This window comes from Cariama cristata, unplaced genomic scaffold (genome assembly GCF_000690535.1).
Source record: "Cariama cristata isolate BGI_N322 unplaced genomic scaffold, ASM69053v1 scaffold17279, whole genome shotgun sequence".
Classification (NCBI taxonomy): Eukaryota; Metazoa; Chordata; class Aves; order Cariamiformes; family Cariamidae; genus Cariama; species Cariama cristata.
The window spans coordinates 5,806-33,426 of record NW_009635436.1 but is presented as its reverse complement, the minus strand read 5'-3'; the positions used below and the strand labels follow the sequence as shown (position 1 = coordinate 33,426).

The window sequence follows — 27,621 nt, the reverse complement described above, 5'->3', positions numbered from 1 at the left end:
TTAGTGGTGCAACTCAGTTTTATCCAGGATGACAACAATTATGTGATACATTTCTTTAGCCTGTCAAAACACAAATCAGTATCAGTCATTCTCTGACCCAGAAATGGCTGCTTCTCATAAATGGCTGCTTCCCTTAAATCACTTTCCATAATTAAATATCAGGTACATGCTTGGACAAAGCTGCACTTTGGGGCCTGGGAAATGCAGTGCCCCCATCTACCTCTGGGACAGAAGAGAGCAGTAGTACTGTCTCTTAGCAGAGGCTCAGCTTGGTGGTGGAGGGCAATTTCTGAATTGCTAGGAGGAAGCTGTAGGTCCAGGCTGATCTCACCTGTGACAGTTCAAGCCACATAGTCTTGGGGCTGGCAGCTGAGCCATAATTCAGTTCTATGCCAGGAAGTCCACCATCGGAGATAGGCCGCAGGGTTCGTATCTTCTGCACCTCTTTCAATGGAATGATGCAGGAGACTGCCTGTGTAAGGAGAAAATCCACAAAACACTCTCTGATGCAATCCTTACAAATAAAACCATGTGATTCTCACCAAGGATGATTCACCTCAAGCGCCTGTTGAAAGCTGAGACAAGGACTGGGGCACAGGGCAACGCGTACAGAATACAGGGTAGGCTCCTGCTGATAACATGTCCCTAGAACTCCTGCAAGATTGGGACAAACAGGAACGTGACCTACACTGAGTTTCACTATGGACCATGCTTGCTAGCATGATCACTGGACTTACAAAAGAGCACGTGGCGGTACTACCTGTTCTACCACTCTTGTCACTTGCTTTGGGCTAGGACTGTTGTTAGAGTGGCTGTGATGCAGGTAAAAAGAGTGTCTTCCTGCACAAGTGTTTCTAAAAGTCAAGGTTAACATCAGGGCTCTGGACTATAGGGAGGAATTTTCTGGCATACCTGGGTGGTGCCATCCACCACAATGATCTCCTCTTTATTCACGCCAAAGAAACAGGGCACAGGGATTGTTTCATCGCTGACTCTCTCTACAAAGTAGGTGTTGTAGCCAAAGAAAGGCAATTTCATCACATGTTCTGTAAGAAAGCAAAAGGTGGCTTTCAGGCAAGCAGCTTCCAGCAAGCAATCTACTGCAGCAGCCTAAGGTAGTCAAAAGCGGTAAGTGTTCCCAGGCTTTTCTACATCAAAAAGTAAGATTGACAACTTCTCCCTCTCTGCCAGGCTGCTGATACTCAATTCCCAGCAGCCTAAATGGATGTCCTGTTCTTTTCTGACCAGAAAACAGATGTGCAGGCACAATATCAATTAAAACACAACTTGTACGGAGCTCTGAAAATCTACCACAGACTTCTATGAAAGAGGTGGAACTTCTACCATGATCACCGTGCTTGAGAGTAAGTGCCAATCTGCAGTAGGAGGCTGTCAGGGAGTTCTATGTCATGGCCCATTCCAGTCTCCAAGGATCCTCGCCAACCTCATGAACTGTCCCAAAAGTGCATTCAGAGCAGCTTCCATCACGCTCAGGATAGATGACTCAAGCAGATCTGGATGTCTCCTCACCTATGAACTGGATTTTTGCATCCACTGGCTGGAGGGGCTGCCTGGTTCTCAGCACCATGCCAATGTGGTTCTGCAGAGCCTGGGGACTGATGGAGGATTGCAGGATCTTTGGCGTGTACTCCTTCAGCTCTTCCCTGTGCCAACAAGCAGATACTAATTCACCCCCTGCCCAGCTAAAACAGAAAGATCAGCCAAGGGGGATTAAGAGGAAGGAGGGGGTGTGGCAACAATTCTCAACTGCATGGCTGGGGGAAGGGTGGAGGGAGACGGGAGGAGGACAACAGGTCGTATCTGAATTGGGTAACGTGGAAGGAAGCATCAGACACAGTGAGACCACCATTTTCCACAGAGAAGGCAGCTGTGCACCACTGAGTAGTGCACTGAGACAAATCCCTCCTTTCTGGAGACCACAGGAGGTCTTCAAGCAAGGCCTGTAACATGGAAGGAAAGCCACAGGGTCTTTCTTTCACAGGCAGTCTCAGCTGAACACTGCCTTACTCTAACACTGTCTTGTTCTGTGCATCCAAAGCACTACACAGAGCAGAGTTCCCCATGACCAGCAGGGTTATGCCATTACCTCCTGCTGCTGGTGCTGTAAGGGGATCTGATGGAGACATTACCTCGACTCCAAGTCAAAGTGCAAAAGGATACAGGAAGGAAGGGGTGTGAAAACATAGCTCAGGGCTGCAGGACAGAAGCTTTCCTGTACCTAGGGACATTTTCATTCCCATTCAGCATCTCACTACAGATTTCAGGTAGCCAGGGTTGAAAACTCTGGCACTTGTGAGAACAAAGGAGCATTCATCCCAACTATAAGCTCATGCACTTCCTCCTTGGTATTCCAAACACATGGCAGTCAAAAGAAATGTCCATGAACCTCAGCTGGAGAGGAGTTCACAAAAGGAAACGTGGATCAGAGATGGTGAGCATTAAGAGTGTGAATAGGAGAGAAACTTTCTTGATTATGGGCAGGAGTCAGTCACTAAGAGGCATTAATTAGAAGCTTATGTTCTGCAGAACTGTCCATTCCTTAATTATACAGAGAGTACTTTCAGGCACCTACCCCTAACCCCTGTGGTGCCAACAGCCACTAGAGACAGAGACCCACCCTGAGACAGACATACCTGGAGGGAGCAGAGTTCTGCTGCTCTGTTTTGGCCCAGTGCTGGAGCATTGCCAGAATGCCCACCTGCATCTCCGATTCTTTACTATGGCTCAACAGTATCCGCCCATTCAGGTAATCCCACAGCATCTGAGAGACAGCACAGCAAAGAGGTCTTTGTTAAGCCTGACAGAAGGTACAGGCAGGTCTGAGCAGTGCCAGGCTGCAGAGACCCACAGCCTGCTTTGCTGGTAACACAGCCAGCTCAGGCTGATAACATGAAAGCAAAGGCTTTCTGGGCTCAGGAAAAGCCTGCAGAACTGCACAAACCATGTCTGGAACAGAACAGCTTATAGGCTAGGGCTACAGGCACACTGTCTTCCTTGCATCCATAGCTTCAATTATTAGTCATTCCCAGAAACAGCATACAAATCCGATCAGCCGAAGTCCTCCTGCTTCTTTAGCCTCCTTGGGACATTCCCATTGGCCTGTACACTGACTGTGCCCCTGCTAGGGAGCCCTTGCTAGGGAGGTTCCTGGTGCACACACTGGCCTTGTTGCTTACCTGTCCATAATGGACATCAATATAAATTTTGTTCTCAAAGTGCAGAGGTGTCCTCCAGATGAGCCTGCGCAAAGTCACAGTAACCAACTTGTCCTCCAGCAGGTAATCATGAAGATACTCCTCTGATCTTATCGGCCTCACCGTTTTATCTACATGTTTATGCAGAGAGAAGGTCATCACTCTTGGTGCTGAGACAGTGGGCTGAGCTCCATGGCCTGGGACAGGAGCCTTCCTGCACATTTCTCTTCTACCCTGCCCTTACGACTCCAAGCATCAGCCGTTCTAAAGGGATACAGACCCACACAGACACACACACTCTCTCAGGAACAAGCAACGCAGCCCCTGAGAAGGTGCAATCCTTAACCCCAGTACAGAGGGAAACTGCTGAAGAGGAACCTCCCCAGAGCCAGCAAGGGCAGGGGAACTATTCAAAACAGTAGCCATAGTAATCCCTGTTGGAGACACTGCTTTAAGGAAAAAGCTAGATGCTAGTCTCTACTTGCCGAGATTATTGCTGTCACTCCTGACGGCAAAAAGAACAAATTCCTGTATCTCTTCCTGTTCGCTTGCCCCCATCTGGTCACAAATCTCCTGCAAGAGCTCCTTGGCCACCTGAAGCAAGGAAAGAAGCAAATAAATACCATGGCCAGGCAAGGCCAAAGCAGCTCCAGAGCAGTTTACACATACTGGGCCTGTTGGAGGGCAGCAATATGGCTCTGGCCATTGCACAAAGAAGCATGCTGGCTGAGGCATCCCAGCGTTGTGCAGGCCTTGCAGAGATAACGCTGCTACAGGTATTCCTAGGAAATGAGTGGGAATTTGTCACAGCACTATGGGAAGCACAGGCCAAGCCCAAGGTTTTGACAGACAATGGAGCTCCATGGTGCGGCTCAGAGTCCAGAGCAATGAAGGAAGAAACTCAAAGCAGAAAACTCACAGTGAATGTCTTTATTCTGGTGAGGTATTCCATGCCTCCAGGCATCAGTATCTCTAGCCGGCGGGCACCATGCCCCTTCTGCAAAGGACAGCATAGATATGCAGGATCCCATCAGCTCCACAATTGTTTCTCCCTCTTCTTCCTCATATCTGCCTTCCACTGCTTGCCCACAGCACTTGCCCCTTCCCTGCCCATATCCCTGCCTACTCCATGGCATTGCACTTCCCAGTCCCCTTACATACATATGCTTTGTTTCCTCTCTTGGAATACTAACTGCCCCGTAACACCGCATGTGGCACCTCCTGGCAAGCCCCTGGCCTCCCTCTCTTCCCAGCATCCCCACTTCTCTGCCCCTCAATACCAGCAATGCCTCTAACTCCACAGGGAAAGGAAGGTGGCGACGACCCCCGTACATGAAATTTTTCCTCAGGTTGCTCTCACAGGTCTTGGCTATATCTGCAGGAAAAGGAAAAAGCTTAATGTGCTGAGCCAAACAGAAGACTAAGCATTGTCTCCTATGGGGTTGGGTCATCCTGGGTGTGTTGAATTTAACCCATGGCCGCTGCTAGGAGAGCAAAGAGACTTGACCTCATCTCCCACTCTGCCAGGACACATCCAAATCATGAGGGGCCAGCCCCAGACAGCATCCAAGGCAGCAGGATTACAGAGGAATGACAGGACGGGAGATCTAGAACCCTCTTCTCTGGCAGGATTCCAATCCAGATACCTCACAGCTGAGGACTCTGGAAGACCATAGCCTGTCTTTCCCCCAAGGTCTAGCTGTCAACCTGGGCCTAAGCCACAGGGCTAAGCTAGGCCTTAGAGACACAATTCCACCTTGCCTGGGTGAAGACGTAAGAGGAAATGACCTCTGCAAACAGAAAGACTACTAATACCAAGCAGACTCTTGCCTGCAGGCTCAGTTCCCTCAGAACCCCGCTCATTTCTCCTGCCTAACAGGATAAGGGAGATTTTCCCGTTGGACCATGTCCCCACCTGGATCTTGTCTTCTTAGTAACAAGGGGGCAGATGTTTATTTTACAGGACACAGAAACAGTCATACCATGGTGGGTGCTAGATGGATCACTGCTGGCTAGCTGCAGAAACTTGGTGGCATAGGGCAGCAGGATGTTAGAAGGGAGGAAGTACCCAGTTAGCAAGTTTAGGAGCAACCAACCACGCAGCACACTCTCCCTGTGGAACAGAAAGAACTGTGGACACTCTGGAACAAAACAATTTCTGATCCAAGCAGCTCAAAGTGAGCCTCTATCCTTCTGAACACCTATGGCAGGTGGCAGAAACTGAGGTGGCAGCCCTTGGTCAGAGGTTTCTTATGCTGAGGAAGGGATTGATTCAGTTATTCTAACAGCAAACAAAGAAAGGGAAAGCTAGTTCCCCTCCAACTGTGCACACACAGGAGCTGACAGTGATGGTACTCACTGGTTAGGGTTGTGGGTGACCTGTTTGATGACCTGGCAGTAGACCTCATCATGTAAACTCTCTTTCTCCTTGCACAGCTGCATTTTGAGAGGAGAAGACAGCATCAGAGATGGGATGAGAGTGCACCAGAGAGGCCCTAGGTCACCTCTGAGCCCTTCCTCTCCCAGCTCCAGAGCTCTGCCAATTTGACTTAAAGCTTGGGCTTTGCAGCCTCTGGTCTACAGTGCTACCTAGGCCCAAAGAAGGAGAGGCAGGTTCTGTTCTCATCCAGACAGTTCTACACAGGGAAACCATTTACATGCAATTCCTCCCCAACATGTTTTTTAGTCAGCCTCTCTGTTTCAGCTCCCTTTCTCATGTAGGAGGTTGCATTATGGCTCTCCCTGCTTTCTGCCTTCCCAGCGAGGTCTTAGCCCTTCATTCCCATTGGTGCTTCAGCGCCTTGCCCAGGGGTTGGTCACAAACCTGAAGGATTTCATAGATGCATTCAACCTCATTCTGGTTCTTGAGTTTTGATTGATCTCCCATGAACCGCATCAGAGCTGCAAAGCGAAGGCTAGCGTTTAGGTCTAAGCAGATGTAATCCTGCCATGGGGCAGACAGTAGACTAGAAAATGTCCTGAAAGCATTTCTGCTCCACAGGCTATTACAAGGCTTGCATTGGACATGTGTAGTTGGTGGCGCATCAGCCCAGGCAGTGTGTGTTCTTGGACACTTCACACTTGAGGCAAAGTGCATTTTGCTGGATGCTTTCAGCATGGACCCAGGTGGTTATTAACTGCAGAAATGCTTTAGGAGGGGCCCTCCTCTCTCAGTTTTCATTCCCTGCTCTGGGCCCCATGATGCCTATGTGTGGCCACTAAGGCCACCCCACTCACCCCTGCTCCAGACTCTGCGGTGGTGTGTCCTAGGGAAGTACTTACTCTTGAAGTTCTTTGTAGCAAGCTCATTCAGCTCACTGTCACAGTACTGGAGCAAAGACTCCTGGATTGGGACCTACAAGACCGGAATACAAGGGTAGGCTGGGGAGTCAGATCACACAGAGCTGTGTTGCAGGCTTCACGAAACGCACAAGCTCCCAGTATCTTGCAGGCAGCACTGAAGAGTAGGGGACACCTACACTTCTCCAGAGACTGCAGCCAAGGATCTGCCCTCTGTGCTTTTGCCATGTGAGGATAAAGCTAGAGGCAATGCTGGAGCTGAGATTCTGGCTGTAGCCATGGGGAGAAACTGGGCTCACCTTGGTGTGCCGGACCAGGTCAGCTGCACTCTTCTTTTCAGCAGACGTCCTCTTCAGTCCCTGCCTAGACAGAGGAGAGGGAACATATAATCCAAGAAATATCTCCAGAAATGGCTTGCTGTGGGTCAGGCTACACAGGTCTTGTGTATGCCTGTTCAGGAAGGACCACAGCCTACTCACATGGACTGAGCCTCTCGGAAGTAGGCTGTGGCGAAGTCAAGCATGGTATAATGATCACCAGCAGGAACTAACATGATGCTGTTGGGTTCTGATGTCAGGCTGGGAACAGAACTCTGCAGGGACAGGCACCAAACCCACCCTAAAAAGTCAGCTGAGGAACTGCAGTGTGTATTCTCCTCACTTGCCAGACCTGGGAAGGCCTCATCTGTGTATGGTGCCACCCCCTCCCACTATGTCAATATTTGAGTGCCTGCATCTGCAAGAATTAAGCAGTTATCTTCTTCCCTCTAGGCTTGAAGGTCAGATGCTACCAAGGCCACAGGCCCACCCTGGCAGCTCCCACAGAACCCAGCCATGTCCCCTAAAAGTTCCTCAAGGACAACGCACCTCCCTGCTGGTGTTCCTGCTCTCTGGGGAATATTTCATGCTCTTTTGTCTGTCCATGCTGGTGCTGAGGTAATCAGGGGCTGCAGCCAATTGCACCAGGCTGGTGGGGAAAATACCACAGCGGCCACCAGTGGAGCCGAACTGCCAGCCTGCAGAAACAGGGAAAAAAAGAGTCAGGAACCACGGCAGCTACCAAGTCAAAGGAGAACATCAGACTGAGCAGGACTTCCTGTCTTCTGAGATAACATACCCTATAACTATGGCAGCTGGAACAAGGTGGGTTGCAGTCAGAGAATGGCAGAGCTGAAGGCTGACTATGCCAGCCCTTAACAGTCTGCTTTCCTCTGGTTTACTCGACAGCAGCATGTAGAGCTTCTGTGCACCGAGGGTCCAGCGGACCCTTGAACTCAGTCCCCACCTTTCCTGCTAGTCTCAACTAACTCCCTCACCTGGCTCCACGCCTTGCATGGGCAGTAATTCAATGAGGTCACCCTTCTTGAAGCTAAGAAGGCTCTTGTCATCCGTGATGTAGCTGCGCAGAGCAACGACGTAGTTGGTATCCTGGGGAAAAAGCAATGGGGACTTCAAATCTCCTCCCCAGGATGTGAAGGACTCAGACCATGTCATCCCATGGACCCTCTCAGGCCCATGTGGGAAATCACCTTCATTCCCTACTGCACTACAGCCGCTCCCTTACCTGCCTCAGCTCCTGGATGAAGAGTTCCACCATGGCCTTGATGCACGGAGCCTTTGGAGAGTGCAGGAAGAGCTGCTCTGTCTTCAGAGAGAACTCCAGGGCATTGCTGCCCTTCAGTTCCACTGACAGCACATCTGCAAAGCTGAGAACACAACCAGCAGGCTCAGGCTGCTTCTGCCAGAGCTAGGGATGCAGATCATGAGGATGCGAGCTCATTCCAAGGACTGAGAATGGAGGCAGGCCTCGGCATGCTCCAGAGGGTGGCCTTTCACCAGCACTGTATTACAACAGTAACAGCACTGCAGGTTGCCCATGGCTTTCACCATACCACTCTGAGGACCTCCCTTGTGATGACATGCATGGAGCTGACTCACACCTAGCACTCACTCATTGTAGGCAAAGCACAAGGTAGGGAGGGAAGGGAAAGGCCAAACTCATTAGAAGGAGGGTCAGTGAGTCACAACTGGCCTAGGACAGTCCTAGAGAGCACAGCACAGCCAGGGAATTTTCAGCTCACCCGTTCAGTTTGCCTCCTAACGCTCTGAAAGTATCCTGCAAGTGACAAATTGCCATCCTGCAGCAACCAGTGCCCTTTTGCTCACCTATAGCTGCAAAGAATCTTCAGGTGCTCAGAATTACAGCCAGCTGCTTTCACCACCTTCAGCAGCCGCATGCCCCGGTGAGAAACACCCAGGATCTGGACATCACTTCCATTTTCACCCTGTAAGGGAAGTGCAGCAGAGAGCATCAAAGGCTCCATCCCACCTGGACAGGATGCAGCAGGGGAAGAAGATGCTACCACATGTGCCACAAAGGAGGCCCTGGGCTGACAGAGCTGTCAAACCCAGCAAAGTACAGAAGGTGCTGAAGAACGAGTGATGTGTGTCCAGGTAGGGAGACAGAAAGAGATCCGAGATGAACTACAGCCACACAGCTAAAGCAAGCCCAGGATCTGGTGAGAAGATTAAGACTCACATGAACTGGGAAAAGACGAGAGAAATAGTTAGCCCAGTTATCCCGAGCAGCAAGTACAATCCTCTTCTTTATCCCGTCCTCCTGAATGGACTGGACATCATTGCCAACCCGGAACTCCACTAGCAGGGTTACAAAGCAGATACTTTATTGGTAAGACAAAGATGGCCCAGTGCCCCTCTGCCCAGGGACTCATTCCCACCGGTCCCTCTTGGTGATTACAGCACAGCAAACGACATGCAGAGGCAAAAGGATACCACATTATTTGCACACACAAGTCTACTACTAGTTTCTCTCCCCCTCTCCATGAAGTTCCTGTCAAAGATGACAGCTGAATTTTGAGATAACTCAAAATCTCATCCTTGGGCCTCAGTTTCTACACCCCACAATAAACATATGAGAACTAAGTTCTTCTGGCTCAGAGAAAGTTCAGGGCCATTTTCTGGCCATTTGGAATAAACAAACATTCCTACACTGCACTATACAGCACACACAAATGTGCTTCTTGCTGCAGTGACAAACATTTCTCCCTTGCCCTAAGTCCTGCCTGAAAGGGCTTGGAGGCTGGTTTCTCATTTCAAACCAAAAGCTAGGATGGGTACAGGGTGAAAGGGATGATGGGATTGTTAATTACTCAGCAGGTCTTTCATCTTGCGCTTTTCCTCCCTGGAGATCCGAAAGCAGGAATCTGAGAAGGTGTCACGCATGATCTGCAGAGGGAGGAAACAGAGAGACTTCCACTGAAAAGGCGACATCTGATTGTGTTGGAGCATCTGAGGCTGTTCAACAGGCAGAGTTTCAGAAATGAGTGAACCGGCATTTGACTGGGTGGACCTGGAGAAGAGACTAACACCGCTAGGGATGCAGAAGTGAAGGCAACTTATGCAATGTAATTATAGAGTGTTTTGTCCCCAGAGAGACAACAGGCCTTGAGTCATACACCAGTACGTACCTGTTCACACAGCAAGTTCAGACAATAAGGGTGACTGAAATTTTCTTTAGGGTAAAACACCTGCAAGAGAAGGATAAAAACAATAGTGATGTTACAGATGTTTACAGATGTTGCAGAAATAGCTCCCCAGGGATGTTTTGTAATCCATATGCCCTACTGCCAGAGAGGAGTGAGTTCACCCTCCAAGGACAGGCAGGGAAGAGACACTGTGAATGCGAACAGAAGGACAAGGAGTGAAGGACCAAAAGTGAAGTGGTGAGACCACGGAAAATACCCTGATCAGGTCAGCGCACTCTCCAATACTTGATTTTAAACACATTTGTACTATTTTAACAGGAAAGCACGAGGTAACAACAAATTCACTTTAGTTGTAGATTTTCCAGTGCAGAGGAAGGAAAGGACAAGTAGGGAAACTGAGACACAAAAGTCAGTAAGGCAGAGTAGGACTCAGATCCCCTACGAGATGATCCCCTGCCTCTGACTCCTGTGTCATGTGACCTCCTCCCAGAACTATCTTTGTGCTCTTATATCACACTGGGTGCCTATGACAAAAAATTATTTTAACCAAATGTGGGACCAGTTCCCTCCCCCCATTGCCAGCCCTCAGCAAATAAACTGTACCTCTTTGCGCAGAAAGATTTTCCAGGCAGGGTTGACATAAGAAAAGCTGACACTGGTAGTGAGTTTGTACAGCTGGGTCTTGATACCATCATCATCTGCTAGTGTTACAGCAGAGGCTGGGTGAGCAGAAAGAGCAGTGAAGATGGGCTTTGCTGACTGCAGGGTCACCTTCCTACCTGCCAAAGAGCTACCAAGTGAAAGGGGACAGTGCCATATGCCTGACTGAAGATTACTGTCAGGAACCCTCTTGAAGGTCAGTGATCAGCTAATGTGAATGCTTGCACAAAATAGTCATCATGTGAGTCATCAGCATTTCTGATAGCGTTTATACTTGCTGTATTAGCCACAAAGTTCAGTGCTCATAATAGAAATACTTCAGAGATGGAGAGCACACAGCCTCCCAGGCAAAATACTACCGCTGTACTTAAGGTTGATGACACAAGTTTCACTTTATGTCTTTAAAAAAAGGCTGCTAAAGGTTTCAAAAGGACATAAAAGTTCTCCCCTGAGCTTGCAGACTGCAAGGTTCTGGTACAAGGCACGTGGTACTTGGACTGGATTTTCTCTCTGCAGGAGTTCTATTAAAGACAGGCTCAGTTTGAAGGCAACCATCCAAAGGCATTGCTTTATGAGGTAGGAATGTCTTCATTTAAGCACTCCCAACTTTCAAAACTGCAGAGTTCATAGATAAAAAAATGTAGCAGATCCCACAGTTCATCTGTTTCTATATCCCTATTCAAAAGCATGTAGAGATTTTTGAGGCTAATCCAGTTCCTTCGATTTACTTTCACAGGACTTCCTAAAGAAACACTTTTTAAAAGAGAGGGGGAGTGAAACAGGGAAATTACTTTATACCAGGGAGGCTGCTGCAGGATGGTGTCTTTCAGTAATGTGTTTGGCTGACTGTTCCTTGCATGTTATAAAATGTGATGCTGATGAGAGTTTTAAACAGCTTGAAATATGTCAGTACATGTATCCAAAATAGCAGCAAAGCATAAAATGAATTATGGCTCAAGACTCCCACTGAAAAAAGAACTAAGACTGAATAACACTTCCAAACTACTGCTGAGAAGCATTAGCTATGCCGTTTCTCAGGTGGGCAGCATCCAGACACTCTTTATGTGGCCAGTGTCCAAGGTCTCCCAGGCTCTCATTCTCCCTCTGAGAAACATTCCTTCATTCCTCAGCCTGTCTCTAAGGACGCTCCAGAGGCTCTAGAAGGTAAAACACTTGGCTGCCCATTCCTCCCTGGTCTAAAGTCCATCCATTGAATTGTAGCTTTGATAAAGTAATCACGCTTCCCATAATTATGCTCCACATATTGTGGACTGGACCTTGATAAAGCTGTAGCCCAAAGGTCCCTTCTGTTTTTAACTGCATTTTTCAGAGAAACCCAGCCCCTCCTTCATCATTTGTGCCTGACATCCCACACTGCACTGGGAAAAAAGGGAAGAGTTAGAACTGGGAAGTGCCATGCTGATTACTGGGCCAGACTGGAACTATGACAGCCTCTCTGATTGCACACAGCCCACTCAGTCTGTGGCCAGCTGAGTGCCAAATGAGAACATAGGCTATCACTCTACTGGGCCACTGGGCTGATTCTGACCTCGTCCCCTCCCTGCCCCCACTAAATCCCACTTGGGTGAAGTCAATACGCACCCTTCCCTGCGGATTCCTGCCAGCCTTGGTATCCAGGCCCAAAAGGCGAAGGAAATGGTGGAGGAGGAGGAACAACAGGAGGGGCTGGGGAACCTGGCGGTGTACTCTCCTGGCTGAAGACGGACGGGAGAGGCAACTGCTTCTCCTTGATAGAACTGGAAGCTGAGTCTGGCTTGGGCTTGGGCGGTGTTCTCTTCTCTGGTGGCATGGGGGATGGCTGCAAGACAGAAAAACTATTTGACCCAGTCATTCTCTGCGTTACTGTGCCCTGTCCTGACACTGCTGTTATAAATCATCCCTAGGACAGCAGTCCAACCCCGGAAGCAAGATCTATGTGAACAGGGATACCAGGACCTTTAAGTCAACACACTATCTACAGACAGATGAAGATCAACCAAACCCAGGTGCAGAGAACCAAGTATTTGAGATTGAAGCCTCCAGTTGGGATGGGGAAAAAGACATTAATATGCCCAATGTGGGGAAAAAGAGTTGCTTACTTCCAGATCTGCCTTAAACATATAGGACTTGCTGCTCCAGAGCCTTTTCTTGAGGAACTCAAGTGAATTCACAGACTGGAACCCAGTCTAGGATGGACAGCACCATGGTACGAGCTCACAACTATCTAGTAACCCAACGAGAAATCACCCGGCTGCTACTGCACTACGAGGTGGCTCCCAGCCTGTTGGAGATCAGATACAGGCCCTCTCTGCTGAGCTCTTAAGGTGACCAGAGAGCAAAGAACTCACTGATTTGGAAGATGAGAGGTTCATCATTCCCAGCTTGGCCAGAGCCTCATTTTTGGGGTCATTCTTCTTCACAAATGGCTTGGATACTCTCCTGCAAGGAAATGCGGAACACTGTTACGGGGGCTGCAGAGGGGCTGTGGCCACTATAGAGCTGTGTGGAAGTGCTGGGGTATAGTCCCACTCATGTCCTTCCTGCCCACCTGGGTGGTCCCACTCTCTCACCTGACAGGCTCAATAGGCTGGGGCTCAGGGGCTGGCCTGCTCTGGTACATTTTGATGATGTTGCGGATCTCCCGGCTGGGTGCAGGCCGTGACTCAGGGCCTGACGGCTTCACTACAGGTTGCTCCTTCTTCGTTTTTGTTGTCTGCTTTTCTGGCTTTGGCTCAGGAGGTGGCAAAGGGGGAGCAGCAGCTATTGGGGATGACAGCTTTAACCAACAGACCAGCAAAGACAGGAGAAATCTCTTTATTTTGTTTGAAGCTCCTTCTCTTTCACCCCTAGGCTGACTGGCCATGCCCTTCCACTGCCTTGCTTTGGGATCCCACTTCCCAAAGCTCAGGCCTTTCTCTCCCCTCTCCTGTCAAGATGCAGACTCCCAGAAGAGCCAGATCCTTTCCTCTGTCTATATCCTGGCCTGATGCTCCTGCAAAGTTCCTGCTTGTCAGCCTGCCTGGGTCTCCACTGCACAGCATCTTACCTGCCTCTGGTTTAGGGCTAGGCTTCTCTTCTTTCCTCTTCTCCTGCTCCTTTTCCTTCTTCTCCTCCTCCTGCTTTGTCTGGGTTTTTTCTGGAGGGGTCCAGGGTTTGGAAGGAGGCCTGACTTTCTTCACTCGGATCTGTTGCTCTGCTGCATAGAAAAGGGGACCTGAGCTAGTTAAACCCACATCCAAAACCTAGAGCTAATGGCATAGCTCCTACCCTTGCATCAGTCAGCAGAAGCTTATGCTTTCTAGAGGTAAAGAAGGGTGTGGCAGTCACAAGCCCAATGATTTCTAGAAAACTGGCAACACAACACTTCACAATCTGAATTGTAGCCAGCTGAGCAGGCACCCAAAACTCCTGCTACACACAGCACCAGCAGCTCCTGCAGTGATTAGTGATGTTCCAGATAGGGAGACAAGAACACCGTGTTATGCCAGGGAGGCTGCAGAACAAGCTGTTAAGATGAGTGAAATTCCCAAAGTGGTAGACGCTCACCCATCTTCTGAAAATATTCTCTCTTCTGCTGGAAGGTTTCCCGAGAACAGTCATCATCTTCACTGTTGGAGAACTGGTCTTCTGTGTAGTCATAAACCTGCAAGCAGTTCACAACATGGCTAGTTAGCACTAGCCAGCAGATACCTCCATAGTGCCCTTAAGTTCAGAGGTGATCTTCCCTCGCCAAGTTCTGATCTAGAACGTCTCTCCATCTAGGAGTGTCCCAAGAGATCAGTCTCTGGCCCAAGGAATCATTAGCCAAGTCCAGAGAAGGAGGAGTATGTTAGAGGCCCAAGACAGCTTGCTGGAAGATAAAGAACTCAGTGTGATGAATTTTCCTATGGAAAAATTCAGATCAGCTGGGAATTAATTGGCCAACACTGCAGCCAAACCTCCAGAGAGCTAACGCCACCAAGGTTTGATCCTGTGTCTTAAAGACTCAGCAAGCAGAGTTTGAAAGGCCTCAGCATCACAGGTAAGCAGAGCTCTCTGCTCTTCTCTCTGCCAAACCCCTGCCACACTGGTAGGGAAGCAGAGCAAATTCAAGTCATGAAATTCAAATCATGAAATTCACCACTGTTTCTCATACCGGTTCTTCTGCCTTAGGTGGTGGTTCTGGAGCCTTTGGTGGTGGTGCAGCATTGTGGCTGCTGGGAGGTGTCTTGGGTTTTCGGGAAGTGGCTGGGACTGAGGCTGGAGCTGGGGCTTGGGCGTGTGGTGGACTTGAGACTCTTGGCCTTGAGTTCTCAAGAGACTGTTGCCACCGCTGCTGTTGCTGCTGCTGCTGCTGGGAAATGTTCATGGCTTGAAGGGTCATCTGCTGGGCCTGGAGGAAGGAATTACAATGTCCATGAGCTCTAGGCTACACAAAACCACCAGCCATCAGTCAGGCTGTCCCATTCTTTCGCTGGTAATCACAGAACATCCACATAGTCCACTGCAAATTTCCCAGTGTTATAGACAAGGCATGCCCAGGGAGTCTGCTCCCACCCAGCAAAGTATGCAGAGCTCCTAACAACATGCCAAAGACTCAGCTACCAGTGAGATAGCCTGGGACCTCCTTGCACTCACAAGGCTTTGTACAGAAAGCAGAACACTGTAGATCTGCATCTGTAGCAAATGCCAGCTTAAAAACACATAGAAACTACAGCCAAGGCTTTTCAGGGCCTGCTCCTGTTCCTGCTACTCACTCACTTATGGTGCGTCCATGTCCTCGTGTACACAAAGGGGCAAAAAGAGGGTTCCCAGGTTTGCAGTCTTAAATAATCCCAACTTTATATAGCTAACCCCCAAAACATAAGCACAGAGTGTTACAAAGCAGGCCTAAGGCAGGAGGGGAGTGTGGCCAACCTCTTCACAGCACATACATCAGTGCACTGTTCTTTCCCCAGCTCCTGGGCCCCTCCCAGCCAGTCCCTTCCACTTACCATGAGCATGGCTTGCTGGTTGATGAAGACTTGCTGTTGTGCTGCTAACTGACTGGGATCTACAGCTGGAGCCACAGGCTGGGGCATAACCATGGCTGTGGAAGACACACAGGTCTGCAAAAACCCACAGGCAATCGTTCCCCACAGTGCCTAAGCATCAGGCCAAAGCTGAGTGTTCACCCTGCACCCTGCCTTACATTCAAATGCACAGGCTCCATTATGACACCCACTCTTCAATCCTCTTCCCCGCTATAGTTACTGAAACACTGTGCGATTACCTGGCATAGGTGCAATCCCACCAGCTGCTGGCATAACAGGCATGGCTGCTGGCATCCCCATCATTGAAGGCATGGGCTGGTAAACTGGTGCTTGAGTCATTCCAGAGAAGCCTAGAGACAGAAGACCATACGGACAGTGCTTTTGGGGAATCACAGGTCAGAAAGCCCTGATCAGTCCCACAGAGCTCAACACATACGCTGGGTACCTCTGGTTCTCTCCACATGCACCAACCACAGGGACACGTGAATGGTTTATCTCTTCACACACAGCAGTACACAGCAAAACTTGGGTGGAAAAAGGAAATCAAAGAGAAATGTGTGGCCTGCCACACTTCACAATAGCAATATCCAGACCCTGCTTCTGCAGTCTAGCTTAGGACACCACCATCTTTCATGACTAAGCATATAAATAACTGCTGCCTGTGTATGATTACAGAGAAGGGTTTCTTTTGAGAGATGGGTAAAGATCTCTGGGACTGCCACATCCATATTGCTCTCTTTGTTCATTCACCCTTGGTCCCTGCTGCAATGAGCCCTGGCCTGGGTGGCATTGTGTATCATGTGAAGGAAAAGTGGGGAGAAAGGAATTCCTCTGCCTTCAGCAGTCAAGTCCCACATGAGGCCACAAAACAGAAATCTCACTGAGGGCAAGGCCAGCAGAGCAAGGGGCATGGAGATCAGTGCCAGCTAGGAGTGAGTCAGCAGACAGCACAGGGCTACTGAATCATGATGCCCTCACCAGTGAGAATGGCCCAGGGATGCCACGGAGAGATCTTCACATTCCTCACTGATCTAAGTAGCCACATATGAGAGACAAACTGGCCTCAAGCCAGTGATCTGTAATAGGGCTTGTCATGCCCCAGAGCCTTTACAATAGCCAAAAATAGTCCCAGTCTCAGTAACAATCTGAACAGGACATTCCCCACCTTTCTGAAACCACTGGGTGTGTTCCTACACATACAGATTTCTCAATGTCATTAATATATTGGTGTTGGACTCCACCCTACTGAAAATACCTGAGTCTTAGCTCCACAGAAATGAGGAAAAGTAAAGAAACCAAACACACAAACCAGAACCTCTGCAGAGTTCAAACTTACTAACCCAAGGAATAGCTAGGGATCATGGGAAAGTCTGTAAGGGAGCAATAAGAAAGATTAAAACCTTCCCTTGAGAAAGGCAGCAATTATTTTGTGAAAACACAAGGTGAATAGGAGACGAATACAGGACTTATGAGTATGGGCCTAGGGAAGACATGGCCTGAGTCAGAAGCAAGCTACCTGTTGCCTTGACCCCAAGACCAACTCGAAAGAGAAATTAAAAGCAGAATAAAGGTGGTACCCTTACCTAGCATCTTCCCCAAAGCACCTGTCTCCCAGTACCTGGGAGTGAGGCGTGCAACTTCTGATGATCTACGTGAAAGACCAATGCTCTCCATGAATCAGCTGAGTCCATGCAATAATTAGCATTTAAGGGACTCCCTGACTTGTGCTCACTGAAGCTTATGTAGCCCCACAGGTGTTCCCAGCTGTCCCCATCCTCTTACAGACCTGTAGATTGAAAGATTCCCCTCTGTGTGGGTCCAATCTTCCCACCTCCTTTCATTCGTCCAGTCAGCATCTCCCTGTTCTCCATATCCTGCATCAGAAAAACCCCAGTTATCTGAGCTCAGAGAGACTTTAGAGAGTCATCCAAAGGCATATCTGAGCTGAGCAGAGGCAGAATGAATAGGCAGAGGCATGATTGAGGGAGTCACAGGGACAGGAGAGCTGCAGAGAGAAAGTAAGAGGGAACATCAAGGGACTTACTGATACTCTGGAGCCTTGATGCAGCACAGTGCTGAAGAGATCATCCACATAGTGATCCAAGCCTACAGGGGTCCTTAGGTCATCTCTGAATCTTGGATCTAAGAGCAGAGAAAAGTCTGGTGACAAGGCAGGTAAGGAACATTCCCCTGCCTCCAGTCCCTGTTAGACAGTCATGTTTTGGAGTGGAGCCCTTCCTCGCTCTACATCAAGAAAAATAACCTATTTCCCACTCTGCTCTGATTCCCTGGCTGGGGCCCATCTGGCCCTTCCCAGTGCTGTCCACAGTCCTGGGCAAGAGCTTACCTGGATGGAAATTGTTGAATTCTAGAGGAAGGCTAGGTGGTGGGAAGGTAGGGGCCTGGATGACTGGAGCAGGAGGGATCCTGTTGGAGAGGAAAACGAGATGAGGACAGTACAGAGTGCCGAGAGAAAGATGAGCCGCTGGTGACATGGCCATAAGTGGTGGGGCAGGAGGATTAGATGACTTACGAATCCAGATCAGGGTTCTGAAGGAAGCTTCTGTCCCTTTCAGGAGTGATGGGGTAATCAGCTGAGGACTGAGAGGGGCTGCTGAGGTTGCTGGCCTCCTCCATCTCTCCAATGAGATCCAGCACAAAGTCACAGCCCAGCAGGTCCTGCCATGTGTTGCCAGTAAACATGGAGATAGACCACCCTCGAGACTTCTTGTCACAGCCCCTGGTAACAGGGAAAGGAAGGGAAGAAAAGGTATCCAGGTAGACAGGGGAAAGGGAGAGAAAGGAAAACATCACATTCAGTTTCTTCTTGCCTTGTCTATCCTGGCTTCAGTCCTTAAGATTTATGGTGTGAATCAACTTTTAAGTGCCCAGGGTCAGGAAAAAAAAAAAAAAATCCCTCAATATTTGTCCATTTTTTTCTTTTCATCTTTTCTCTGAAGCTGCTCTGACAGATCACACCAGTGATTCCTCTGTTCCTAAAGAGGCGCGCAGTTTACGCACACAGGTGGAGGGGTGGAGGAAAGAGCACAAGCTGGAGTGGGTGAAGAGTGGCTATTCCACATCTGACTATATAAATTCTTGCCTGCAGCCCTGACCAGCCTGAACCTTAGAACTAGTGACAGCCTCTTTCACACCCCCAGATCTTCTCCCATCCTCTGGCAGTACCTTGCAGTTAGGAGCCAGCCTGCATATTGCTCCCCAGTCATCCAGGACTCCACCTCAGCTGAGAACTTCTCCTCTAGCACAAAAAAGAAAGTCAGTATACACAGCCTCCCCGGCAGGACCCAAAACAACATCTAAGCTCTGCAGGGCACAGGAAGATCCCAGCTGGAAAGTGTTACACACTCCTGAGCAGGGGTCATAAAGGAGGATTGAAAGCACATGGAGGGCTCCACATGAACACATTCACATCCAAAATAACTGTTTGATGGCACAGGTTGCCATTTCCAACCTGACAGCTGAAAAACTTCGCAGTGTCCTGGTCTGCTTGGGCTACCACTCCATTCACCAAGAAGCTAGAGCAGGGATGTTCTGCATTCAATTCAATCAGAGCTTGTGATCACTCAAGAGGCAGAATAACCCAGTATTTGACAAGGGAGAAAAACAGAAAGTCCCTGTAACAAAGGCAGCAGTTGCTGCTGCATGGGCTATGCAGTAAAGGGTAACAGGAAAACTAGACCCATAGAGATGCACAACCAGAACAGCCCTCTGTTGAGATGGGCCCAAACCTCAAAGAATCATATCCCTCAGCCTGAGTAGCAGGTCTCATCAGGCCCAGACTTTGGGAGTTTTGGGTCTAGATTCAGATGCCTGTATCCCCCAGGGTTGTACCAGCCAGAAGCAATTGGTGTTCTGATCCCTCTTTTCTAAGGAGAGGGAAGTATTTTCTGAATGCTGAATTCTGTGCTGGAAAAGTCCTTAGGGACTAGAAGATAGTGGAAAGACAGAAGCACGAGTTACCATTAAAGGTATGAACATCCAGCACCATCTTCCCTCTCCTCCGGTTTGCAGTCCACTCCAGCTGAGTGGGAGGGTAGGCCCGAGACAATGTAGAGTCTATCTCTGTGTACTGTGCTGCTGTCAAGATCTTGCGCTGGCAAACAGCATTGTACCCCTCCATGCCACGATCTGACACAAATCTAGGAAAAGGCAACTGCATTTAGCACACTGCTCGTCTCTCTTAACTTTAATGAAAGTGTAGCTACGTCTTTTCTCCTCCTTACTTCAGCAACGGCTTCTCCAGTGCTGGTGAAGGGGCAAAGCAGCTCAGCAAAGTCGCCATCAGGACCCAGGCTCTCTGGCTGTGCTCCATGTCTGGGTTTTTCCATGTCTGGGCAACCACTTGACTGAAGATTTCGTTGCGCAGAGCTACATTATTCAAACCTCTTCTAGCAATATAGTTGCCCAGAAGTACCTCCTGCCAGCCATGGAGATTCTTGTCACCAATGAACCGCAAGATCTAGAAGCATCCAGGGGAAAAAAAGAGAGAGCTCTAGCTGTAACCCTGTGTCCCAAACTGTGCTGTAAGGTGGCAACCTGGGTTGTAGACACCAGGGTGTTTGTGATCCGAAGAAGAGTAGCCAACACTCAGATCGGGACCTGTTCTCGAGGTTTTGTGCACCACTGAAGTCCTGAGGAATTTAGGAGGCAGTGTTCAGAGACTGGACTCTGACTAAAAGTCAGGATGACTTTAGCCTCTTCTCAGTTATGCCTCTGACTCAGAATTTGTTCTTGGGCAAAATACTTCCTCTTCTTTGGGCAGAGCTCAGATACACAAGCAAGTTACCACAGACTATTTGTTACTGTGTCTGAGCCCACAGGCTGCCTAGCTGTAAAGATACATAAAAGAAATTGATGCTTAGCTGACCTTTGTGAAAAGCTCAGAGAGCCAGACATGAGGAAACACTGTCTAACAACTGAATGTTAAAAAGACTTTAGTATAGTTAATATTATACCAAGTAGTACAAGATGTGGTATCTCAACAAACTCACTTAAGCAATGATTCAGCTTCTTGGCTATGAATATCAACATCTTAGATGCTTTCGTAATTTGTATTTCTCACCTTTAGGTACAGAATAATTTATTTCGGCCTCTACACTTCAATATGTCATTAGATTAAAATTTTTCTAAAATGTGCCATTGACAGCTTTGGAAAGCTGTCATTTATGAATGATGGCCTATTTTTTTTTCCCAGATAACACCACTTCTCAAAATGGTTAATGGTATTAAGCATGTCTGAGATTTACTGAGAAAAAACAGGAGATGGTGGTAGTTTAGCTCTCATGGAATTCTTTGTAGTAAATCCCTATGTATTACAACCTTTGCCAAAGAAATGGCTTTTTTTTTTTTTTTATTAGTGATGGAGAAAAATTATCTTTGATCTTCAGGAAAAATAATAGTAGTCTGCTTAAACACAATCCTATTCACAAGATTGTATTGAAACTTATGCTTTTCTATAATTGGGAATTGAGATCTTTAGGACAAAACAAGAGACTGGTTTTAGGTATTAACTTTCCTAACAGGCTTATTTTAATTACATGTAATTCTCAAAACCATTACCAGGTTTACTTGGAAATGATCTGAAGTTTCATTCTATTTTCAGAGAGTCAACATTACTGTTTTTAAGAAGAAATGTATGTTTCACATCCACACAGATGAAATAACACTATCCCCCTCACACAAATACTACAGAATTAGGGTGTGGTTTCAGGTGTAGTTTTCTTGATGACAAAGTCCCTGCCTTTTTCCAGCCTTTATACAACAGTTCACTGTCCCCTGTTGTGTACTGATGCAACTGTATGCCTGAGGTACAATCAATATATTTACTATAAACCACGTCATGGAAAAGATCTGGGTTAAATTAAAGCTTTTTATGACTGACAGATAAGATAGATAAGAATAAGCTTGAGAAGACGGATCTCCCTTATACTGTCATTGCTACTGAATCTGGAATACTGGGAAACTAAGGCTTAGCCATCTAATTCCTCTATGTCCTGCCAAATTCTAAGGTTACATCATCAGGTAATTCACTTTGGTCCCATTGGTCTACGGCTGGTCTGTCTCACCAAGAACACAGCAGCCCTAAGGAGCTGCATGTGATCTCTGCCAGGCTGCTTCAGTGCGTAGAAGGAGCAATTCAGTTTGCTCTTCTAACATACCGCGTATTGTGAGAACAGTAGCCACCACCAGCATCTTGTTGTATAAAGGCACCAAAACATTGTCTTATGCCCACATGTTCTTCAACAAGGCCCTGGTCAAGAAAAGCGTCTGTTACCAGTTTGTTGATCTCAAGTGCGCTATCCTGGTATTCGGTGTCCAGATGGGTTAAGGAGTGCTGCAGAGGCTGACCAGGGGCAGGGAAATCTGTCTTCTACAAAGAAACAAAAGGACAGAAATAGAGAGTTTGTTCCTGGTGTTGCTAGAGCAAGTATCTCCCCAGTGGCAAGGCAATGAAGAGATATAAAAAGAGTTCCCACCTGGAAGTGTGACTTAATGAAGGAGGAGAAAGGATAGCTGTTGATGGTGGGTGGGAGGGAAAGGTCATCTTTGACCTTGACTTCTGGAGGTAATGTCTCAGTTATCTGGTTGGCCTGTGCTCGGTATTGACCTGCAAGAGAAAGAGGTCTTGTGTTGTAGCAGTTGGAAAGGCAGCCAGAACACATCCAGCTCACAGTGCAACACATGGCTAATGTGCATCTAACCTTGCTCGAGCACTTGTACCAGCCCTCCGGCTCCAGGGACACCCAGTCTACCCCTGCTGTCTCAGACCTAACCAAGCAGGCACATCCTCACTTCCTTGAGACCACAAGGCCTAACTTCAGGAGAGAGCTTTTACAGCTCTGATCTTTCAGACTTTTTTCCCTGTGTAACACCCAGAGGGCAGTCAGCACCTGGAGTTTCAGTTCTGTTATGCAGAGTTTACAAGGCAAGAAACACTGAGCCTATGCAGAGATACTGCTGACAGGCGACAGTAAATGTTGTGTTGTTCAGTCTGTTGTGTCAACAAGTACAGGAGAGGTCTTCATGATGAGGCACTGGATGAGGGATTTATCATGGACAATAGGGGAGCAAACATCTTCCTAAATGAAGAGATTTCTCAATGCAGCACAGCTTCTGTGCATTCCTCTATCTCCAGACTGGGTCCTCTGATGCTCTCCTCCTTGTCCCTGTTTACATCCCATCAACTTTCATTTTCAGTGGCTTCACTGTGGTTTGTCCCCTGAGCTCCTCTACGTAACATTGCTCACTAGACCAGCTGATGTCCCTAGAGGGGTGTGCCATGAAGTATGAGGTATTTGGGAATCCAGCACAGTCTGCTACCATTCACAAGACACTTCTGCCTGATTATATCTTTTACTGTACTATACAGAAGGCCAAAGATACAGCTGTCATTTTGTTAGATGCCATACCAACATAAAGAGGCAAATCCTGCCTCAACCTATTTGCAACTTAAATACATACATTGTACAAAGAGTTACAGAGGAAAGAAAACTGCAAATAACTTAATGCTCAAGGTCAGGTCAACAACTTGGGAAATTACTTCAGTTGGTGGCATTTTGGATTTGAACAAAAAACTTTCCATGCCAAGCAAAACATTTCCTTTAATTGTTACATCCTTAAGTTGTTACACTGTTTCTACCTGCTTCTATTTTAAAAGACGCAATTACTTTTGAAGAAGTAATTTTTAATGAAAATCCAAAAATATTTCTTTGAAAGTGCCAAAACTGTAGTTTTGACTTCTTCACCTTCAATTTCCTTAAAAATTTTTGAGTCGAAAAAATATGGGTTTAAGTTCTCACACCCCAGATGTCCAGCTCTGCAAGAGACCTGGGTCCATTTAAAGAGTTTGCTGTCATATAGCTTTGACCAAAAAATTTTGCACCATCACTGTCATCAGTTCTACCAGCACAGTTCAAAAGATGAGCTGAAAAGGTAATAAAAATACTGAATTTTAATCTGGTGTTCTGTGCACTGACCCGAGTTGCTTTTCCATCCTATTATGTTGGGAAACACTATACACAACATCATTTGCCTTTTTCATATTTACACTGCAATGATAACAAATCATATACAACCCAGGTGACAGACAGCAGGTAGAGTCCACCCATACTTAAATTGCTAGAAAACAAGGAAATAAACAGTGAAGTAAAACAGCACAGGAAAGGGAGGGAAGGAGGGAGGATTTCTCACCTTCAGCTAGCTGCAGGAGGGCAGCAAGCTCTGCTGGGATCTCCAGCAGTCCCACATCCTGCGGAGAGAGTGAGCAAGTCAGTCACTGGGGGACCAGCAGTGAAACAACGTATAAACCCTGAGCTGTTCTGTTAAGACTAGGTAAAGTGGTCTTTGAAAAGCTGGCCAGAACAAGGATTGAGCATCTGAGCAAACCCAGTCATTTCTGCCTATGCAACATTCAGAAACATTACAAATAGGGAAGTATTGTATTAACACAGGTATATGACGTGGGTCAGCACAGGACAGAAAGGTGAGTAATTTCTAAAAAAATCAACTGCTCAAGAGGAAGTGACAGGAAAGTTGACTTTCTTTGACTCATCTCTCATTACTAACGAGTTTGGCATATTGCAGTTGAAAGGTAAGGGCCATTTCCTCCTGCTCCTTTTTCTGCCATTTTTATTGCTCAGTATCCAAGAGTGCTACAGCATAAATAGACCGACCTGATTCTGATCTTTGATGCACGCCACTATTTTGGAGGTTCCTAAGGAAGCTCAGATCTGGACCTGGGTAATTCAGATAAGAATCTGCCCAATGAGCCTTGATTTTTCACTGTTTTGCACCTTGCATTTGTGCAAGGTAGGAAGCTAACGGGCCAATGCAACGGTGTATCAGCATCAATGTCTGCATATAATGTCAGTTCAGGGCATTTCAGACAAGACTACTCAGATTAAGACACTATGAAACCAAGCCAAAGACACAAAGCCTGAGCTTTTCGAGTTTTTTTGTTTGGGGGCGGGGGGGGTGTTTGTTGTTGTTCTTGGGTTTTTTGGTCTTTTGGTTTGTTTGGTTGGTTGAGGTTTTTTTTAAGATCTGCATAGTAAAGCCTCTACTCACCAGCATACCATTCTGACATCTCTCTCCACATAAAACTCTCAGCAATGCTTAAAGATAGATTCACAACTTATTTGGTCGGTTTGATTTTACTTATAAGAAGGTACCTGACTTTAAGTCTAGCTTTTCAGTAATGTATTCAGGAAGTGGACTGTGAAATTCTACAGTCCTGGATCCACACCTGAGGAAGCAGGTGATATTGCAAGAGCACCCAGTGCTAAGTATTCCTGTTGTTGTTACACACAAATCTGTGTAAAATTGTGGATGATGTCAATTCAGATTTCCTTGCTACACACATCATAGCAAAATGTATGCCCGGTCTGAACATACAAGTAATTACATTAGTTAGCAGTGTTACTTATAGTTGTTGATACAGATTAAACTTGTTATGAAACCTTTAATACATCCCTTCCTCTACAACATCTTCCATAAATATATCTGTGCAGAACTGTCTCATTCCCACCCTTCACAACAGACCATGACTATCAAAAATAGTCTTCCTCCCAGCTACAAAGAACAGGTCCAGTGCTGTGAACAAATTCAGTACTCTGCCTCAGGAACACCTTATGATGCCTGACTATGCCCAGAGATTGAGAAACACTGAACTAATGGGATAGTTATCTATTAGAAGGCTCTTTATACCAGGCTAAACTGCATTCTTGCTGCTAGGTTTCCAGCCCATCCATGTGGGCTCTGTACACTCTCCACATGTTTTGCTGTTCCCCAGCACACCTGGGCTGAGGAGGCATAGGGGAGGGAGAACACCCTGAGAGCTGTGCTTCTTTTATCTCAGGCTCTCCCAGACCGTTTGACAACTTACCATTCCTTGGTTGGGACTGTTCTCTGAGTCGCCACCGGCCAGGGACCTCCTTCTTCGTTTCCTTTCCTCTAGCTCCTGCTGTTAGGAGATGAAAGTGGGATGGGGGGTGGGAAAAGATGTGTATGAGGTCACTTCCAGCTACTTCTAGGGGCACACTCTGCGAATGGGCAGGAGACGGTGTCCCACTCCAGCAGATAAAATGACAGAACAGCTGCAGAGCCTTCTTGGGACTCACCACAGTGTATTGAGAAGGGGATGCCCAGGCAAAGCCCTTCACTTTGCTGAAACACCACCTGCCCTGTGCAAAACAATTCAAGAGCAAGAGCTTTCACCACCTGCCCAGCATCCCTGCTACACCCTTCTCCCCTCACCTGGCATTTGATGTGTCTCAGGACAAAAGCACACAGAAGCTGTCAGAAACAATCACCTGCCTCCTCCAGCATCAAAGAAAGTGGTAATGCACCCTGAACATGGACAGACAGAAGAACTTGTCCATGGAGAGGGACCCCTTTAGTGGGGGTGGGAGGGATACCAAAAGCCAAACAAACTCCCTTGCAGCTCTGCCCTTTCCCATCCGTTCTAGTGCCGCCCAGCCTCATCACTCACCTGACTCCTACTCCAAGATGGAAAAGAAGGGTCTCTGTCTCTCTCTCTCCTGCTTGTCTATGTTGTAGAACGGTGTGACTAGATGGGAGGTTACGAGGGTTGGGCTGAGAAAGACAGTAGGCATGCTAAAGTCCAAAGGGCAGGGCTGTGGGGAGGGGGGAAAGGAGGAACTTTGCAGAAGGTGAACTTTGAGACCTTTATTGTTGCTACTGCAAGTACAGAGACCTCAGCAAGCAAATACTGGAAGAACAGAAACAGATTCGAAAGAGCTGTGCTGTCCTGGTTACCTGGGAGAAACAAAAGCTGGATCCTGTCCAAGTAGGAAGAGGTGGGAAAAGGAACAGAAACACATACTGCTTTGGGCATGGCATGGCATGGCAGAAAGAACCTCTGCAGTCTTTCAACACCACCACTGACCTTAACCCTCTGCCCCATCCTTTGCTAGTCATGCCAGCAGCCGTACTGGGTCCCTCCCTTGTGAAGCTGACAGCCATGGGGATGGTTAGTTGCTACTCTAAGGATGAGTGATCTGATTTCCTGTTTTCAATTTTCTTTTTAATAGTTCGTGCAAAATATATTCAACCCATTTGACAGAACTGTGGCTCTCTCCTGCACACAATTTTCCATCTTCTCAAACCACTGCCATCCTGTTCACACCTCAACTATGGGCCCAGCTGACTTTCAAAAGATCTTCAGCAGCCTGAGATAGCTATAAGGGGTCAGGGAAGGATCACTGTGGACTGGTAGAATCTTGCATTTCAGTCACCATTTGGGAAAGTACCAGCAATTGAACTGGACAATTAAAAGAGCAAGATGAATGACTCCCTATAGCTTGAGCAGAACAGCAGCTCTGGAGGCCACAGATGGAATGAGCTCATGTGTTGTGTGGGGCACCCTAGAGAAGCTCACTTACACAGACATATGAATCGGTTGCATTTGTACTATCTCTGCCAATTCTGAACTTCATCTAGGGAGAGAAAGCTCCAGTCTTGGTGGTTCCTTTGTTTGACTAGATTTAAGTCACCCAGAGAGTGAAGGACACCTCACTGGATCATTTCCAAGAAACTTTCTAAAGCCATCCCTGCCCTGGCCTCATGCAGTCACCAGCTCGCTCTACTTAGAGCGGAAATAGCTCCTGCAGTAGACCTGGTTCTGAGAAGAGTGTTGTTACCTGGCAGCACTTCCTCCTTTGAATCAAAGTTCTGGAGATTAAAATCACTGTATTAAATTGCACCAAAGTCTTCTTCAGCCTCCTGTAACGCTTCCTAGAGGGATGTGAAAAGACAAGAATTGCTAAGGAGGGAAACATCAACAAAATTTAGGCAGACTGTGGACTCAGTTCAAGGGTATGGGCCAAACCAAACATTAATACAGTCAGCCAGCCTGGATTTGATCTTACTGTGTTAAGCCTGGTCCTCT

At 47.6% G+C, this 27,621-nt stretch overlaps 1 protein-coding gene across 1 annotated transcript in view; it reads right to left on the bottom strand.

Moving 5' to 3' along the window:
- The window catches only part of MYO15A (myosin XVA), a gene marked incomplete at its 5' end in the record, with an annotated part of 31,741 nt that continues 4,120 nt past the window's right edge, over positions 1-27,621 (bottom strand). Inside the window, 39 exons of the mRNA XM_009707553.1 lie at positions 1-60; positions 332-472; positions 913-1,046; positions 1,531-1,664; positions 2,655-2,782; positions 3,198-3,346; positions 3,701-3,809; positions 4,496-4,590; positions 5,198-5,328; positions 5,575-5,651; positions 6,040-6,116; positions 6,498-6,570; positions 6,815-6,878; positions 6,995-7,107; positions 7,382-7,530; positions 7,831-7,942; positions 8,079-8,220; positions 8,681-8,799; positions 9,054-9,172; positions 9,685-9,760; positions 10,003-10,062; positions 10,624-10,739; positions 12,388-12,499; positions 13,029-13,119; positions 13,251-13,440; positions 14,227-14,323; positions 14,816-15,052; positions 15,654-15,748; positions 15,932-16,042; positions 17,479-17,566; positions 17,737-17,834; positions 18,040-18,119; positions 18,226-18,432; positions 18,879-18,951; positions 19,674-19,852; positions 19,937-20,172; positions 21,988-22,083; positions 22,190-22,320; positions 23,904-23,961. Coding sequence (XP_009705855.1) covers positions 1-60; positions 332-472; positions 913-1,046; positions 1,531-1,664; positions 2,655-2,782; positions 3,198-3,346; positions 3,701-3,809; positions 4,496-4,590; positions 5,198-5,328; positions 5,575-5,651; positions 6,040-6,116; positions 6,498-6,570; positions 6,815-6,878; positions 6,995-7,107; positions 7,382-7,530; positions 7,831-7,942; positions 8,079-8,220; positions 8,681-8,799; positions 9,054-9,172; positions 9,685-9,760; positions 10,003-10,062; positions 10,624-10,739; positions 12,388-12,499; positions 13,029-13,119; positions 13,251-13,440; positions 14,227-14,323; positions 14,816-15,052; positions 15,654-15,748; positions 15,932-16,042; positions 17,479-17,566; positions 17,737-17,834; positions 18,040-18,119; positions 18,226-18,432; positions 18,879-18,951; positions 19,674-19,852; positions 19,937-20,172; positions 21,988-22,083; positions 22,190-22,320; positions 23,904-23,961 — 4,557 coding nt within the window. The remainder of the gene's footprint in view (positions 61-331; positions 473-912; positions 1,047-1,530; positions 1,665-2,654; positions 2,783-3,197; positions 3,347-3,700; positions 3,810-4,495; positions 4,591-5,197; positions 5,329-5,574; positions 5,652-6,039; positions 6,117-6,497; positions 6,571-6,814; positions 6,879-6,994; positions 7,108-7,381; positions 7,531-7,830; positions 7,943-8,078; positions 8,221-8,680; positions 8,800-9,053; positions 9,173-9,684; positions 9,761-10,002; positions 10,063-10,623; positions 10,740-12,387; positions 12,500-13,028; positions 13,120-13,250; positions 13,441-14,226; positions 14,324-14,815; positions 15,053-15,653; positions 15,749-15,931; positions 16,043-17,478; positions 17,567-17,736; positions 17,835-18,039; positions 18,120-18,225; positions 18,433-18,878; positions 18,952-19,673; positions 19,853-19,936; positions 20,173-21,987; positions 22,084-22,189; positions 22,321-23,903; positions 23,962-27,621) is intronic.